The sequence below is a fragment of the Lutra lutra genome, chromosome 4 (genome assembly GCF_902655055.1).
Source record: "Lutra lutra chromosome 4, mLutLut1.2, whole genome shotgun sequence".
NCBI lineage: Eukaryota > Metazoa > Chordata > Mammalia > Carnivora > Mustelidae > Lutra > Lutra lutra.
Window position 1 is genome coordinate 132,913,703 of NC_062281.1, and position 16,395 is coordinate 132,930,097.

At 46.5% G+C, this 16,395-nt stretch overlaps 1 protein-coding gene across 1 annotated transcript in view; it reads right to left on the bottom strand.

The window, feature by feature from the left end:
- Positions 1–16,395, bottom strand: part of ST6GALNAC5 (ST6 N-acetylgalactosaminide alpha-2,6-sialyltransferase 5) — a 182,055-nt gene that overhangs the window by 9,746 nt on the left and 155,914 nt on the right. The window contains exons 3-4 of the mRNA XM_047727379.1: positions 13,023–13,432; positions 6,361–6,468 (exon numbers count right to left, since the gene is read on the bottom strand). Coding sequence (XP_047583335.1) covers positions 6,361–6,468; positions 13,023–13,432 — 518 coding nt within the window. The remainder of the gene's footprint in view (positions 1–6,360; positions 6,469–13,022; positions 13,433–16,395) is intronic.

The following is a 16,395-nucleotide window of genomic DNA, read 5'->3' on the forward strand; positions in this document are numbered from 1 at the left end:
GTGATGGAAACACCCCAGGACTGCCAAGAGTGGGTCAAATCAGGGCAAAGACAGAAGAAGGAAATCATGGCAAAGAGAACTGTCTGGGAAAAAACACAACACTATATTTGAAGTCTACTTCATAAAATGTGAACCTCCTGGGTGCATTACCATTCCCTACCTGTCTCTGTAAGCATCTGATTCTACACAGTGGACTGTTGCCAACTAGAACTTTCCCTGTTACACTGGCAGCTTTATTAATGTTCGCTAGCTAATAATTCTAGTAGAATCAACTCTCTGATATGCACGATACCTTTGAGATGTCCTTCACATTATGGATGAGATATTAATTTAGTTCCATGACAGTGATCACTCTGAGTCATTACTCTGCTAATTAATACTCAAGAAACGACGGGTGACAGAGAGTTGTAAACTTGGTAATGTGTTAAGTATGACCAGAAATAAGATTATTAGGTAGAATTTAAACGCTTGGCCCATTATTATCACAAATAATTTACAGCGGAAAATGAGATTAAAAATAGTCACCATAACTTAGTTTGGAAGGCAATGATAACAGATTTTTTTTCATTGCAATTTATAGACCATCTGGATAGAATGGATTTGGCTTTCTATATGAGATGGCATGACTTAAGGGTCTACTCTCCACACAAGAATATATTTTGAGACTGTCTCTGGTGCAACATGGCATTAATTTTCCCCAGCTTTCAGAATACCGATGAGCCTGGAGCCCAGGGCTAGGGGCAGGGTGGAGACTAATTGCCTGACGGCTGAGCCCCTCTGTGAAGACCCAGCGCTCACTCCAGCTGAGAACGATGAAACAGGTGGCCGCCACTGATGTCCTAGGACCCTTCGGATTTGAATTGGTCATTTGCTAATTATATTTTTCATTCACTGGACACTTCTGGGCTTGGGATAACTATAGAATCAGTTTCTTACACACTGCCAAGGTAACGAAGGTTTTCTTTATTCACTGAGTCAGTCAATACTGAGTACATACTATGTGCCAGACACAAGAACAAGTCCTAAAGATGCAAGTCTGGACAGAGCACTGACCCAGGCGAGACTACAGGCAAATAAAGGATCCCGACAAACTAGGGTGGTGGGGGGTGGGGGACGGGGGCGGGGTTGGCAGAGGGCCCCGTGGGGGCATAGACAGGGTCTGACAGGAGTGAGGAAAAGCTTGCAGGAGGAGGGCCTGCTGCACTGAGACCGTGGAGGGAGGTCCTGGAGACCCTAGCTCTGTCACTTCCCTGCCCCATGATCCTGGACAGCTGTTTTAGGTCTTCAAGCTTGACATGTGAAATGACGAGAGTAATGTTTATCTCACGGCATTATCACAAGGCTTCCACGAAATGGCACGTCTATTTATACTAAGCACAGGACCAGCGTGTGGTATGTGCATTAAAATAACCATTAATATTATTGTAAAGAACCACCAGTGATTGGCCAGATGAAGAGGAAGGGGCTGGAAATTCCAAGCTGAGGGCCAAAGGCCAGAGGTCTGCAGGGTGAGCTCCTTTCTAAGTTTTCCCTACGGCAAAAAAAAGTCTGTGTGGGGAGAGGAGGGGAGACTAGAGCAGATGCAGAAGCCAGGGCCTAGAGGGCTGTGTGCTAAGCAAGAGGGTGGGAATTCTGTTCTAAAAGCTTTGGGGAGGGCGCCTGGGTGGCTCAGTCCATTAAGCGTCTGCCATTGGCTCAGCTCATGATCCCAGGGTTATGGGTTCGAGCCCTACACTGGGCTCCCCGCTCAGCAGAGAGCCTGCTTCTCCCTCTCCCTCTGCCTGCTGCTCTGTCTACCTATGTTCTGTATTTCTCTGGATAAAAACCTTAATAATCTTTAATAAAATAAAATAAAAGCTTTGGGGAACTGCTGAGGGGTTGAACTGAGTCAGATGTAGTCTCTCCAGCAGCACAGTGGTGTCTGGAGAGGAAGGAGAGAGAGCAGACTTGGGGAGAGCAGTCAGGAGCTACCTTGGCACCAAGCTACAGAGGGAAGGGTTACGTGCTTGTCAGACAACCTTCATTCTGTTAGATTCGGCCAGGTTTTGAGGAACGCGTCTGTCCATTTATAGGTCTGCTGCTCCCATCTGTGGTTTTAAATATGAATGTGGGACTATGAGGAGTCCATGTGCTTAGTAGTTTAGGGGCTACGAGAAGTTTTCTTGCCAAAGAATGACTCCTGGAAGCAACTCAGGGCCTTTGGGTGGAGGGGTAGGGAGGTCAGAGCTCTGGGAGAGCTGGATGGAAAGGGGGAGCTCTCGGCTTGCAGGGGCGAGCCCGTCCGCCCTTATCCTGGGAACCGGTCCCTCAGGGATTGCTCAGCTGTTTGCTTCCCTGGGGAATAATTTAGTCCCCTACACCCTCTCATCTTCTGTTCCCTCCCTCATGCCATGCATATGGTGGCTGACATTCCCTTTGGGTCACTGCCACCTTAGGCTGACAGAGACGACCACAGAAGTAGCCCAGTGTTTGGTCTCTTTGTGCCTCTGTTTCCCCAGCAATAAGAAGGCAATGATTAGATTCTCCAGAAAAGCGTGTGACCGGAGAGCAGCAGGACTGTAGCTCACACCAGAGGCTGTCAGAGTTCTTATTTGCCGGGCAACCCTTGTCAGAGAAGAGCCCGGATGTAACACAGAGAGAAGTGGGTCTGCTCTTGACGGAGCGGGGGTGGGTGGGCCCAGCTTCCTCCTCTCTTGCCCCTATTCCATCCAGTAGGACCGCTCTGAGTCTGTCAGAAAGTCAGAGGCGGATGTTTGAGGAAAGCTGCGGGTCGGATGCGAATGATAGGCAGACATTGTGGATTTTCTCCCACAGGTGCCTTGTGAGCCTTCTGGCCCTTTTGACCGAATTGTGTCCAAGAGACCCTAAGGGGACTGAAGGCAGAGACTCTGTCTTATTCATCCCGGATTATGTCCTCAGTACCAACATGAGTCGGTTGAGGGAATGAAGTCTCTGTGGTTAATTTAGCAAATAACTCCTTTTGAGGATACTAGTTGCGTCTTAAAGTCAGAAAAAGTTGTTTTACCCCAAATCGACAGTTGGCTCTCTTTTTGCTTGCTGAAGTCTGGCCCCCTGTGCCTAACTCTCCAGTCTAGCGAGACACTGGAAAGCCACAGAATGGGCGGGTTCACTCGAGCAGCCCCATGTGATGGCCTGTGGGAGCTGGAGGCCACGTGCAGCCCAGTCCCCGTGGGGCAGAAAAGTGGCATCCTGTTCATACAAGAGGCCACACAGGTCCTTCCCTTTCTAGCAGCCAGGCTCTCCACACCCCCTGGGCATCATTTGTCCAGCATCATTTGTCCAGCGGTAGCTTGCTGGACATTTCCTTAAAGTGTGGTAATGGGCGCCCACACTTGCATATTAGCGCGTCCCTTCACCTGATAAATTTGTGCATGTCTGATATACACCACGCTTAATATACCCCAAGCCTTCCTCATCTAGTATCTTATGAGATTATCATAGAAACCCTCACAGTAAGTACTGTTGCCGTCACCATCTTATGGATACAGAAGCGAAGTCACTATACTACAGAGATAGTCAGTACGTGAGATAGTATGTAACTTGCCCAAGATCACTAAAGTCAGTAAAGTCAAGTAACTTTCTCCAAGTCACATAGCTTCTGAGGAGCAGAAGTGGTTATTTTCTCTTCTTCTTTTGGAAGAAGTTCAGGGCCCTTGGAGAATTTATGTTCCGGTGGGCTCAAACAGCTTGAGCTCTGCTATCTCCCAGAAACTTCCATACCATTCCTGGGTCCTGATGAGAGCTTACCTCCTTAAGTCCTAGACCCCAGGACACATGAACGCTGCTTGGCCCTTAGAGTTCTCAACTTCTTCCAAAATAAAAACAAAAGGGGGAACAGCTAGATGAGCAGCAGGACTGACTTCCAAGTTGCTCTTTCATTCTCCAGTGGTCGATACTGTCTGCGAGAGTCCTTTGACTCCAAGTGGCTGTGCTGTGTTCATTACGTCTTCATGTGGATAAGGCTTACGGTGAGTTTCTAGAAGGCAACGGCTGTGTCCTAGTCTTTGGACCTGCCGAAGTTCTTAGTAACTTTTGGGGCAACTCTCAAGTACTTAGGAAAACATTAACAATTATTTTATATATCTTACAATATCATATTAACGTATTAGTACTATTCATAACACTAATCGTCTTTCCTGAGCACGAGCTGTGTGCAGGACACTGAGTCAGACATTCTACAATCCATGATCTCATTTAATCCTCACCATGACCTGCTGGCTTTTTTGGCTGTTTTCTTATGACCATCCTGCACATGAGGGCAGCAAGACTCAAGGTCACGGGGTTGCTAACTGGGCGGTTCAGCTAACCTGTCGCGGAGACAAAGGTTACAGGAACTTGGGAGGCAGCGTGTGCCGCTCCTGGTTTTTCCCTTCTCGGCCTCCCTGAGCAGGAATTACAACTGAACAGGGCGCTCCCTCCAGCCTCACCGTGTCTGCGGCCCGACACCCGGCATTCTTCTCCACTTGCTCTGCCAGGACACAGAGTACAGGGGTCCTTCCAAAGAGCTCTTGGAGAAAGTGTGTTGTGAGAGCAACTGTCGAACCTTCGGGATGGGAGCTGGGGAAAAGAACGCCTGAGCCAGTGACAGCATAAGGTGCACCGACAGTCTCTTGACAGCCTTCTTAGGGCCATCTTGAAAGCTGCTTCCCTCCTACGGACAGTCGTGATGAACTAACTAACCCAGAGTAAGAGGAATGACAGGTTGACTTGCCTTTCATTTGTTTTCCATAATAAATGGAATATTTCCTTGAACACTAGAAGTCATTAACATTTCAATTTATTCATGCTCTTTCTCTCTGGCATCCTGATGGCAATGTTACATAATTACACCTGCCGTATAGCTATCAACTTTGACGGCCCTTTGTGTGCCCATAAGCACCTGCTCCCACTGCCTTTGTTAGCCTGTTGGCTTGAGGAGGCAGTTGGCTGATTTTTTTGTTGTTGTTGTTGTTTTTGTTTTTTTTACACTATCCTACCTTCTTTCTGCATGTGGATTGCTAACTAGGGAAGCAAGGACAGTGAGTTAAGTGATGAGGGACTGGACGGGGATCCAAGCTAACTCTTGACGTGTACGAGGCCTGTTCCAAGCACTTTACATCTATTAACTTATTTCATCCACTGACGACCTCATGGCCGAGTCTCCAGGATCACCACGTCCACTTCTAACGAGGAGGAAGCCGAGCTCCTGAGAGACCGAACAACTAGCTCAAGGTCACACTCAGTTAGGAAGTGGCCCGGCAGAGCCGACAGGAGCTGACCCCACAGCCTTCCTTACCACATCACGTCCCTCCTGGGGACCAGGGGGTCTAGGCAACTATCAAAGGCCTCTCCGGCCCAGCTTTCTCCTCTGTGCCCTGACTCTGTCTCTCAGACAAACTGGTACGGTCGCTGTGTCGGGTCTCTGGGTTAAAGAGAGTGGGAGAAAAGTGGCAACGTGGTAAATGAGCATGATTAAGTCCTCTGTCCTTGCGTCCAACCTCCCAACTTCAGATTCCGTGTAAAAGGCCCGTGGCCTTCAAGAAGTCGTTTGAAACCTAACGCAGGTTTGAGCAGGCATATATTTTAATGAGCAAGTTCAAAATGCCCCCCCACCCCAGGTTTTGCCGTTTGAAGATCAGGATGGAGGCCATGAGCAAGGTCATCAGGCACTCCCGAAAAGCAAGGCACTTTCTGAACGTAGCGGCGTCGCTACTCTCAATCACAGCTGGATTTCCAAACCAGTTTCCGCAAACCAGGCCCTGAGGTTTTCCAGGTGTGGCTGTGCCTACGCACCCAGTGCTGGCCAGGCCTGTATGTTGGGAATGGACTTAAGGTAGCAGGGGAGACGTGCGTCTGTTTCCTTTAAAGCGGTACATCAAAAGCATTATGTCTGTGCTTTTGGCCTTAGAAGTACAAACCAAGGCTACTGACGGGAGGAAAAGAGGCTCAGAGCAATATTTTAATTTTAGCAAACAGACCTTACCGTCAAAGAAATTGCCCTCTTTAATTCATTAAAAATTACTGCATTCCTTTCAAATGAGAATAAAACTAATATTCCTTAATGCTTGCTCATCATTAATATTATGCCAATTATTGCATTACTTGTGGTTGATAAATATTCAGAGGATACATGGAGCCCACAAGACGGATTAGTTCTCCAGCAGTGCAAACAAAAACTTTCAATATTTTATATCACATAATTAAATGCTGTTTGTTGTTTCTAGAACCAGAACTTGGGACATGTTAATTAATTGCTTTGAGAAGATAGTTAGACAGGTTTCATGGCTGATATTTGGAATCAGACCTTTGTAAGCCCTGCAAAACACTGCTGATGAATCACACTTGTAGAATAAATCCTACCTGCAGAAGTCTGGGGGCACCATGCCATACACATTGATCCTGTCACAGAGCTCTAGCGCGATCGTCATTGTGAACCAGCCGGTGCTGAGCCAAGTGTTGGAGATCTTCCTGGAAGGAACAACAAAGAAGTCCACAAGCTGCTGAAGTCATCATTACAACCATGACCATCTTAAATCCTTTGGGGAGCAAGGCTGACTCTCTCTCTCTCTATCCAGTTGGTAAACAGCTGAAATTTTACCAGGTAGAAATCTCTCACCAATAGCATCATATTCCACAGTAAGTGATAAATGACATCCATTTTCCGCCATGGTGAGTTATGACAGGAAAGGGTGATCAAGCAACTTCTACATCATCAGAGATGATGAGAGTGTTTCAGGGAGTAAGGGTGTACAACCACAACCCAAGCTCTTTAAGGTGACAATCCCCACGTGTCAACTCTTTCTTTATTAACTAGAATACTTGACTAATTAGAAATATTCCTTGTTCCCCAAGCAGGCTGAATAATGAAGAGGTTATTAAATATGCGTAAACACACAGATGTGACTATGTATTGACTAATATCTATTGATCGATTAAACAATCATGGGGTAAAAGCTTGCCTTCAGTTAGACTAATTAACATTGACATCTTGATTGAATGTCTTTTCTTTTAGGAAGAGTGCATTCATTTGGGAAAGGGCTAATTACTAGAGGAAAAGGACCACAGGAATGCTTATGCTTAATTGAGCATTTGCTTTATTTTACCTCAGAACATCCAGAGCTCTCTAAAACTTTTTTTTTTATTAGAAGACTGAATTGACAAAATTTAAGGAGTGAATGTGTGTGTTCCTAAATTCATTCGTTTGCCCATTCAAACACCTGTGCTGAGCTCCAGCCACGTGCCACGCCTAAGGATAACTGTGGAGATGTAACATCAAGGTCTAATTTGACCCTCTGAGAATGACTCGGTCTACCATTGCTTTGCTGCTGTGGATAATTTCAATTCTTAGGGGGTTGCGGCTTTTGCTTTTTTTCCCCAGTCCTTATGGTATGCCTCATTAGCCGGTTTCAAACACCTTATTCCCAAGGTCAGACTGTCTGACTTTGCCCAGCCATAGCACCATATGTGATGTGAATACCAGAGTTGCTGAAAAGCTTTTCTGCTTGCACTGTGTAGCACCCCTCTTTGAGAAGGAAGAAGACTTTTTGCAAATCATTTTGCATTATTTCCATTTCACATATGGGACCCCCCAATCCCACAAAAAAAACTATAAAAGCAAAGAAGCATAATAAGGAGTCTTTTATCTTGTCAAATACATGACAGGAATGGGTGATGCAGTCATGACTGAGTTTGTGGTTTCTACTTTGTAGTTCTTAATCCCTTTACTCATTTTAGCTTCCCATAACATTGTCCCCTGACCCAGTATTAGCCCAGGGAGTACATTTTTTTAAATTTATTTTTTATTTTTGTAAAGATTTTATTTATTTATTTGACAGAGAGAGAGAGACAGTGAGAGAGGGGAACACAAGCAGGGGAAGTGGGAGAAGGAGAAGCAGGCTTCCCGCTGAGAAGGGAGCCCGACGCGGGGCTCAATCCCAGCATCCTGGGATCATGACCTGAGCCAAAGGCAGATGCCTAATGACTGAGCCACCCAGGTGCCCCAGGAAGTACATTTTCAAAGCTCCTAAGGAGGAGAACATCATGGGTTTGTACGTTGGCTGTTCTACCACGGGCAGCAGAATGATCTGAGGTGGGTTATCGCTCATCGCTCATGAGCCCGGACTGCCCATCTGTAACGCAGGCCTGGGCTTCCTGAGCTACTCTGGGGACTAAGTGCGAGAACACCATAAAAAGAGTCTAGTATGGTGTGTTGATACATCGAGACCCCTTCCTCCTCTCTTGGTTGCCAGATTGGAGCAAATGAAGCAAATAATTCAGCCATTACTTTCAGTGGTTTTTTTTTTTTTTTTTTTTTTTTTTTTTAGCATCCCTGAAGAAATTGCTATCCTTCCAACTCTGCTGCTGGTTCTGGTGCGGGATCCACCATCAATCATCAGGGCAGTAAGGACGAAATTCTGGAGCCTCCAGCCTACAGAGCTATTAACGATCCTCTCCTTTCTCCCCAAGGCTGTATATTCATAAGAACTCTGGGACTTAGGGAGCCTGGTGGCTCAGTCAGTTGACCATCTGACTCTTGATTTTAGCTCAAGGTTGTGATCTTAGGGCCGTGAGATCGAGCCCTGTGATGGGCTCTGTGTTGGCTGTGAGACACTTGGAATTCTCTTTCTCCCTCTCCCTTCCTACCCCTCTCTCTTAAGATACAAACCAACCAACCAACCACTATGGGACTGAAGGAGGTGAGGCAGAGCAGAGCTAGCTGACTGAGGAAGGGAAAGGGGAAGGTCTCTTGCCTCAAGTTAGAATCTGTCTTCACTCGCCGGGCTGTGTGGTGCAAAGGCCAAGTGTTCTAAACTCACACTGGGTCAGTGAATAACCGAGAAGCTGGGAGGCCCAGGAAGAGACTGTGTCCCTGTGCTTTCAGGGTTGTGGGCAGCGCCAAGAGGGATCTCCCCGTGGCAGAAACTCCCCGTTCTCTTGGCTTTCTTTTGTGAGATATAGTAGAGACTGTCAGGCACGGCCAGAAATACTAGAGAGTGTGGCTCTACAGAAAGAGGTTTCGTGGGTAGCAATGGGGGAGAATGCGTAGTGAAGGACAAAAGAAGCCCCCGTGATGAGTTCTTTCAAGTGCCACTTAGAATTCCCCAGACCCCGGAAAGAGTAGCCTTCTGGGATCACGTGCTATCCAGTTGCAACTGCCTTGTGCTGTCGTTGTGAAAAGATCTGAATCCTTTTTCCAGCAAAGGAATATCTACTGTTTTTACACTTAATCAGCTATAATGAAGGAATATGAAGAGCTGTCATGTGCTTATTAGGGAAAATGATCAGATATTTTTTTATATGATGAAGTAACACACGGAGCTGATAATTCTATAGTGCACACTAAATTACAATTAAAGCCCTTTCTGCTCCACCAGAATCTCATTTATAATCTCTATGGAAATATTCTTCCTGCAGTTATTTCATTTATGCTTCCTTTATCTAATTACTATAATATTGGTTCTGAATCATATTTTCCTAATATACCCTTATTCAATTAGAAAGTTATTTTCAAGTACAGTTACTTTCTAATATCCAAGAATACCACTTGGCCATCTCTGTCATTTGTCACACTTCTTAATTGCAGATTCTTCCTGGGCCATATTTCCCCCTCCACTTTTAAGTACAGTGAAACTTCTATAAATCAAAATCTATTGAATTATTCTGGTTCTCCCCCCCACCCAAATAACAGCCTGAATGAATGTCCTGATCATGAAATGTACAAAATTAGACATTCTACATTTTGGGTACCTGTAATACATCTTCCTGTTTGGCTGGGTTTCAAGGAACGCATACAGAGAAGAAATATTCTTGGACCCCCTGCATGTTTTGTGTTTAATGTTCAGAAACACATTTGTTGTGAGGGGCTATTTCTACCTTGGTTCTCTTAGCTTGGAGTATCCACGTTAAGAATACGGGCACATGGGAATACTGAGTCAATACAATATTAGCCTCTTTAAGACAGGTTCCTAAAGGTAAGAGGCACAGAGATTCCAGAAGCGACAATGTCATTTGGCACCCTACACATCCATAAGTTTGATTCCCCTGAAAAGGAACTGTATGGAACCTTGTAGATGGATGTCTGCATGTGAGAGGCCCAGTAACCAGTACACAAAGACTTGGTTCCTCTACCAGCTGGGTTCACCAGAGAGACCGACCCACAGAACAAAGTTTTCACTGGTCAGAATTTAATAAGCTTAGTGAAAAAGATATGTCTCCATGTGAGTGTGTTTCTTGAAGATCTAAGTGACCAAAGGGTGGAGTGATTGGTCTCCAAGTTACCAACTTAAAATAATCCTTTAAGAAGATGCAGGGCAATGTGTAGTTACCTTAAATAGCTTAGACTGCAGCCACGTTTCAGGAATTCTTAAATTTAACAAACAACCATTAAACTACAAAAAGCGAAAGTATTTTCTATTGAGGAGTGTTACTACTTATTTCAAATTTTCCAACCAGCAAAAATGAAACTGTAAATAACTCCTCTCATTCTTCTTCCCTTATAAAATGCTCTGATAGTCAAATAACTCATTCAAATGTGTGACAGTCCCTCTGATTTGTGGTTTTTACAGGGTAGTAAAATTGGATTTCGTGATGACCAGGATCCCCTATGTGATCCGCTGGCTGGGCTTACCAGAGAGGCCGCTGGGCCTGTAGGGAAGGAGGCCACAGGGCCAGCAGCCAGCTCTCCCCTCTTTTGCCCATCACGTGCCATGCTCACCCTGGCCTGGACCTGCTCTTAAATGGTCCCAAGGTTTCCAGAATTTAAAAAGAATGGTCCTCCACCCAAAGAAGTTGGGGCAAAGCTTTGGTCTTTCTCTAAGACCCTGCTCTCTGATAGTACGTTCCCCAACCTAGCCTAACCGTGGATTTCATACTTTATGTTCTTCATTTCATTTATCATGTCTTTTTAGTTTTAAGAAATCAACCCAGAAACAGTTTTTGTAAGGACAGGAGGTAAATTATATCATTAAATATATATTAATTATAAAATTACATGTTTTAGAATTAAGGAAACAAATTTAATCATCAGACCAGTCCTATGAGCCTAGTTGCTATGCCCTTTTCTCAGCTGAGGTCACTGCAAGGTTAGATAACTTGTCCAGGGTCACGTAACTAGTGAAAGATAGAGTCAGAATTCCAGCCTCAAGCTGTGTATTTAGACAACACTGCACCATGCCTTTTGATACCTAGCTGTCCTTTCTTTTTCACCTAGATTGGGCCAGCTGGTGGCCCTTCATCTTGGCCTCCTCAAGGGCCACTCCACCCCCGCCCCCACCAGTAGCCCTTGGGATTGGAGCCTTAGAGGGCTTTTCTCCAGCCCCTTGTCTGTTCTCTCACCTCCGAGCCCTGGACCCACAGGGAGGTTTCCCTCCCCTTCCCAGCTTCTTCTTCACCTGGATAAATACTTATTGGCCCAGGTCTCAGCTTAACTATATCCTTTGGAGAAAGCCTCTTCCTCATTCCCTCATTTCCTAGATCAGTGCTTTTCAAAATATTTTGACCTATAATAAGAAATAACATTTCACATCACGACTGAGCTTATACACATATGTGCATGTGTATAGTTTTCATTTCATTTTTTAAAATGTGTTAATTCAGGGACACCTGGCCAGCTAAGTTGGAAAACCATGTGATTTTTGATCTTGGGATTGTGTATTCGTGCCCCACACGGAATGCAGAGATGACTTAAATAAATAAAACTTTAAAAAAGTGAATAGGAGTACCTGGGTGGCTCAGTGGATTGAGGGACTGACTCTTGGTTTCACCTCAGGTCATGATCTCAGGGTCCTGAGAATGAGCCCCGGGTTGGGCTCCAAGCTCAGCAGAGAGTCTGCTTGAGATTCTCCCCTCTCCACCCCCCACCCTGGTCCCTCTGTCCCCTATGCCCACACCTGTTCTCTCTCTCAAAGAAATAAATGAATAAAATCTTAAAAAACATGAAGTGTGTAATTCAGTGGTTTCTTTTTTGTGTATTCACAGGGTTGTGCAATCACCACCACTGTCTAATTCCAGAACATTTTCATTACCCCAGAAAACCTTATATGTGTATTTTTATGTGGGATGACTGCTGATATTATTTGTTCTAGTCCATCTCATTCCATTCCATTATATCCCACTGCGTTTAAAACAATAATCTTACAGTGACTCACTACATTGATTTCACGTCCCATTACTGAGCTGTAATGGATAGTTTGGAAAACCTGGCCCTAGACCATGGCAGGTCTCCCAGTCCTGCATGTCATAGCACCATTTTCTTTCCTTTGCTTGATGCTTAGCACGTGGGCCACTGCTTGGAGAATGCTTGCCCACCTGGTGAAACTTTATATTCCGGGAAGGGAGGGCCTAGATCTCTCCTGTTTTCGACTGTATCCCCAGTGCCTGCTACAGTGGAGGGGTAGCTACTCATCAAAAATCGATGCACTGGGGGCGCCTGGGCGGCTCAGTGGGTTAAGCCTCTGCCTTCAGCTCAGGTCATGATCTCAGGGTCCTGGGATGGAGCCCCACATCCGGCACTCCGCTCAACAGGGAGCCTGCTTCCCCCTCCCCCTCTGCCTGCCTCTCTACCTACTTGTGATTTCTGTCTGTCAAATAAATAAATAAAATATTTTTAAAAAATCGATGCACTGAATGCATGTTTGCTTCGAAAGGGAAGAATAAACTCATACCCTCCTTGAAGTTGGTATTCACACAAGTAAAAGGAAATGCAACAAAACTATTATCTTGCACTTACTACCAGGGTAAGCGAGCAACTGTGTAGCCTGCTCCTCCCAAATAAGGACTTGGCCTTGAATTACCCATGCAGAGTCTCAGTGCTTCGCTAACTTGGTCTTAATGAGTTCGGTTTGAGCAGCTGGGCGACCAGGGCCCCCTGGAGGCGAGCGCTGCCAATGGCATGAGCAGCGGGGCCCCCACAAAAAGCCTCAGCCAAAGTTTTGCTTTGGGTGACTGGGCCAGCAGGGCGGCCAGCAGCGCGGACGCGTCCTCGCCCTCCCTCCCGGGCGGCCCCGCCCCGCCCCGCCCCCTACCTGTCTTTGCCGGTCTCCCGCTTGAAGAGCTCGTCGAACTGCAGCATCTTGTGGCGCGTGGTCATGAAGGCCTTCAGCCGCGGCAGCACCTGGCTCAGGAGCTGCAGGTTGTTGTAGACCTGGCCCTTGCCGTCCCTCCGCATGTAGCTGCTGGGGCCCCAGAAGATGAACACGGTGCCCTGGCTCACGTTGAGCAGGTCGTGGCGGTTGCGGAGGATCCTCTGGATGCTGGAATGCGCGATGACCCGCAGGCTGGTGCGGCTGCCCACGTCGCGCCCGTAGCCGCGTGTCGGGGCGTCATTCATGCGGATGACACACTCCGTCTGGTCTATTTGGGGGCCTTGCCGGCTGCGCAGCAGGTGCCCCGAGCTGGTCACCAGGGCACAGTCCCCGCAGTGCATTTTCAGGGGCTAGAAGGCAGAAGGGGAAGGACGCCATCAGCAGGCCCTCACTTGGCACCAGTGGGTCATTTCGCTGCCGCTGAAGGCTGCCGGGCCTCCCTCTCCCATCTCCCATGCCAGCATCTATCCCTGCTGCTGGCGTCTCATCAGTCCTTTCCTTCATTCTCTCCCAGAGCAGATGACAAGACCGCAAGAGGGCTTGCACTGACCTGTCAAACCGTGGGCTCTGGGCTTTACTGATATTAAATAACCAAAACCCCATATCAACCCTGCAAGGTCGCTGTCACTGCCATTTTACAGAGGGGCGATGGAAAGAAATCTGCCCAAGGAGGCATAACTAGAAAGTACTGAAGTCACGCCTTCAAACCCAGGTTTTCCTGAATCCAAAGTTACCCCCAAAATGAAGTAAAGACTACACTACCATTTGCTCTGACACAAGCTTGGAAGTTCTTAAGTCACCTTATTGAAAGTTAAGTGCGTATCAATATTCTTGGCGGCTGTACAAATATGTTTATCCTGAATAAACATCACCTAAGAATCACATGGCAGGGGGAGGGGGGAAGACATCCATGTTGTAATCCCTCAGATGCCATAATTTTGAAAGGACAACTAGGATAGTTTCTCTGTTTTAAAAGGACAGGGCGCAAGACTGAGTTGGTCCATCTTCAAAAATGTAAAAACAAAACAAAACAGAACAAAGCAAAAAAAAAAAAAAAAAAATCCTCAAGCTCAGAGCAGCGACCTCAGCTGGTGAACACGTGCCCTGTGGAAGCCCACCAGGGACAACTCCAATGACACGGTTCATTTCAACACCTTGAACCAATGATTTGCTTTCTGAACGCCTACGTTCCCACACATTAAACATTCCCCTGTTCATGTTTAATGAGAAATATCTCTTAGTTGCTGTTTGCAGATAATGTAATTAGGGCCTGGGGTCAAGACCGGCAAGTGCACAAGAAAATGACAATCAAGAATGGTCTGAAGGAGAGCTGCATTGTTACACGTGCCCCAGAGCCTCTGCCCTTCCTCCCCGTGAGCACTGAACAGGACACGCTGGCTCCCTGCCTGGTTTCGGGAAGTCGGATCCCGCTTAGTGCTTCTATTTACCCTGGGAGTTTCCTGAGCCACAGCTCTGCCTTCAGAACCAGACAAGGGCACCTGAGGACAGCCACCTTCCCACACTGCATGGTCGCCAAGGGCACCAGCTCTGGGGGGTTATACGACCGGTCCAGCCTTGTCTCCATTACCTATTAACTGTGAGACCTTGGCAAGCCACTGACCTGTGAGAATCTCGGGTTTCTCATCTTCAAATGAGGATAACAAATGCCCCATTCTATCTTGGTTGAATGAAAATGCACACAGTATTAGACTGGGACATTTGAAATTGCTAGTATTTGAAAAATAGCAGTTGCGGGGGTGGGGGGGTGAACCCAGTCCTTACATAGGAGCTGGCGCGGTGATCATTGGGTAATGAGACCGTTCTTGGGATTACCTGTCAGAGTGGAATGATTGTAGACACTCACTAAGTCAGTGCTGATCACTTCGGGTTGATAATTGACGTAGAAGCTTATGAAGTGGAGATTCTACCGTTGCAAATTCTCATCATTCATTTGACACCCAATTACTCTTAGGTGACAAGCGCTATGATGGGCAGTGAGAATGCAAATGGAATGCAAAAACAGAAACCCCTCGAAGTTTACACTTTAGTGAGGGACAGTGGGTCAGTCAAAAAATGCAATAAAGTGTGAGAGGATGAGGCCTGTGCAAAAGTCTTAGTCAAGGGGGCTGTTTAGAGCACAGCAAGGCGGGAGTGGGGGGGGACAATGGAGAGAGAGACCACTTTTGCTAATAGCGATGAGATGTCTTTATGGGCCAGACACTGTTCTGAGCTTTTTATGTAATTGCATCAATTCCTCAAATAATCCCATAAGAAGGGTATTATATTATCACCCCTATTTTACTAATGAGAATATTGAGGGATAGGGAAAGTAAGGAGCTTGCTCAAGGCCATACAGTTAGGAAGTGGTAGAACTGGGATTCAAACCCAGGAAATCAGACTGAAGAGCCCGTGGGATTAACCATCACAGCACCACGGTGCAGTAGAATAAATTGAACATGTGCCATGAAATGTCTTAAGTCGTTGCCTTCTTTCCTTCCTCTTTCAACCCCAGAAGCTTGGTGATGCTGTGTCTTAACCAGTAGTGTTACCTCTTTTAGGGCACAGGGCCGGCTGGATGCGGTAAAGTGACAAAGGTCTTGTATCCAATATGTCCAATCCTTGGGGCCCCGTTAACAGTAGACCCCATCCATCTAGAGCCTTAAGTGAAGGAGAGTAGAAGGTACTTAAGACCAAATCTTCCTGGGATGCCTGGGTGGCTCAGTCAGTGAAGCGCTGGCCTTCGGCTCAGGTCATGATCCCAGGGTTGGGCTCCCTGCTCCTCGAGGAGCCCACTTTTCCCTCTGTCTGCCGCTCCACTTGCCTGTATGTGTGTACTCTCTTTCTCTCTCACAAATAAATAATAACTTTAAAAAAAAAAAAAAAAAGATCTTCCTATGAGGAATAGCTGCATTACAGATGTGTAGAAAGTGGTCCCCATTCCTCTCCTCCTGGAACCCGGAGCCAGAAGCCCGTCTGAATCCCCTGAATGAACTGCTGGGGGTGAGGAGCAATTTCATGGGCCAAAGGACGGGGGAAATACTTAGTTTTCTTTTTTCTGATTTTGTCTGAACACCCCACACAGAAAGGATGAAGAGGGAAAGTCAAATGATCTGTTCAACCATGGAGTTCCTATCATGTCTCAGGCACTGAACTTGGTGATATAGATAAAAAGATCCTGACCTTCCTCTCAGGGGGGCACCCAATCTAAGTGAGCGTGCCCCTAGATAAGCAATTACAAGACCGGGGAGTAAGTGCTAGAATTGATTAGGCACAAGGGGCCATGGGACCAAAGGTGAGGGAACATTGGAGCTGG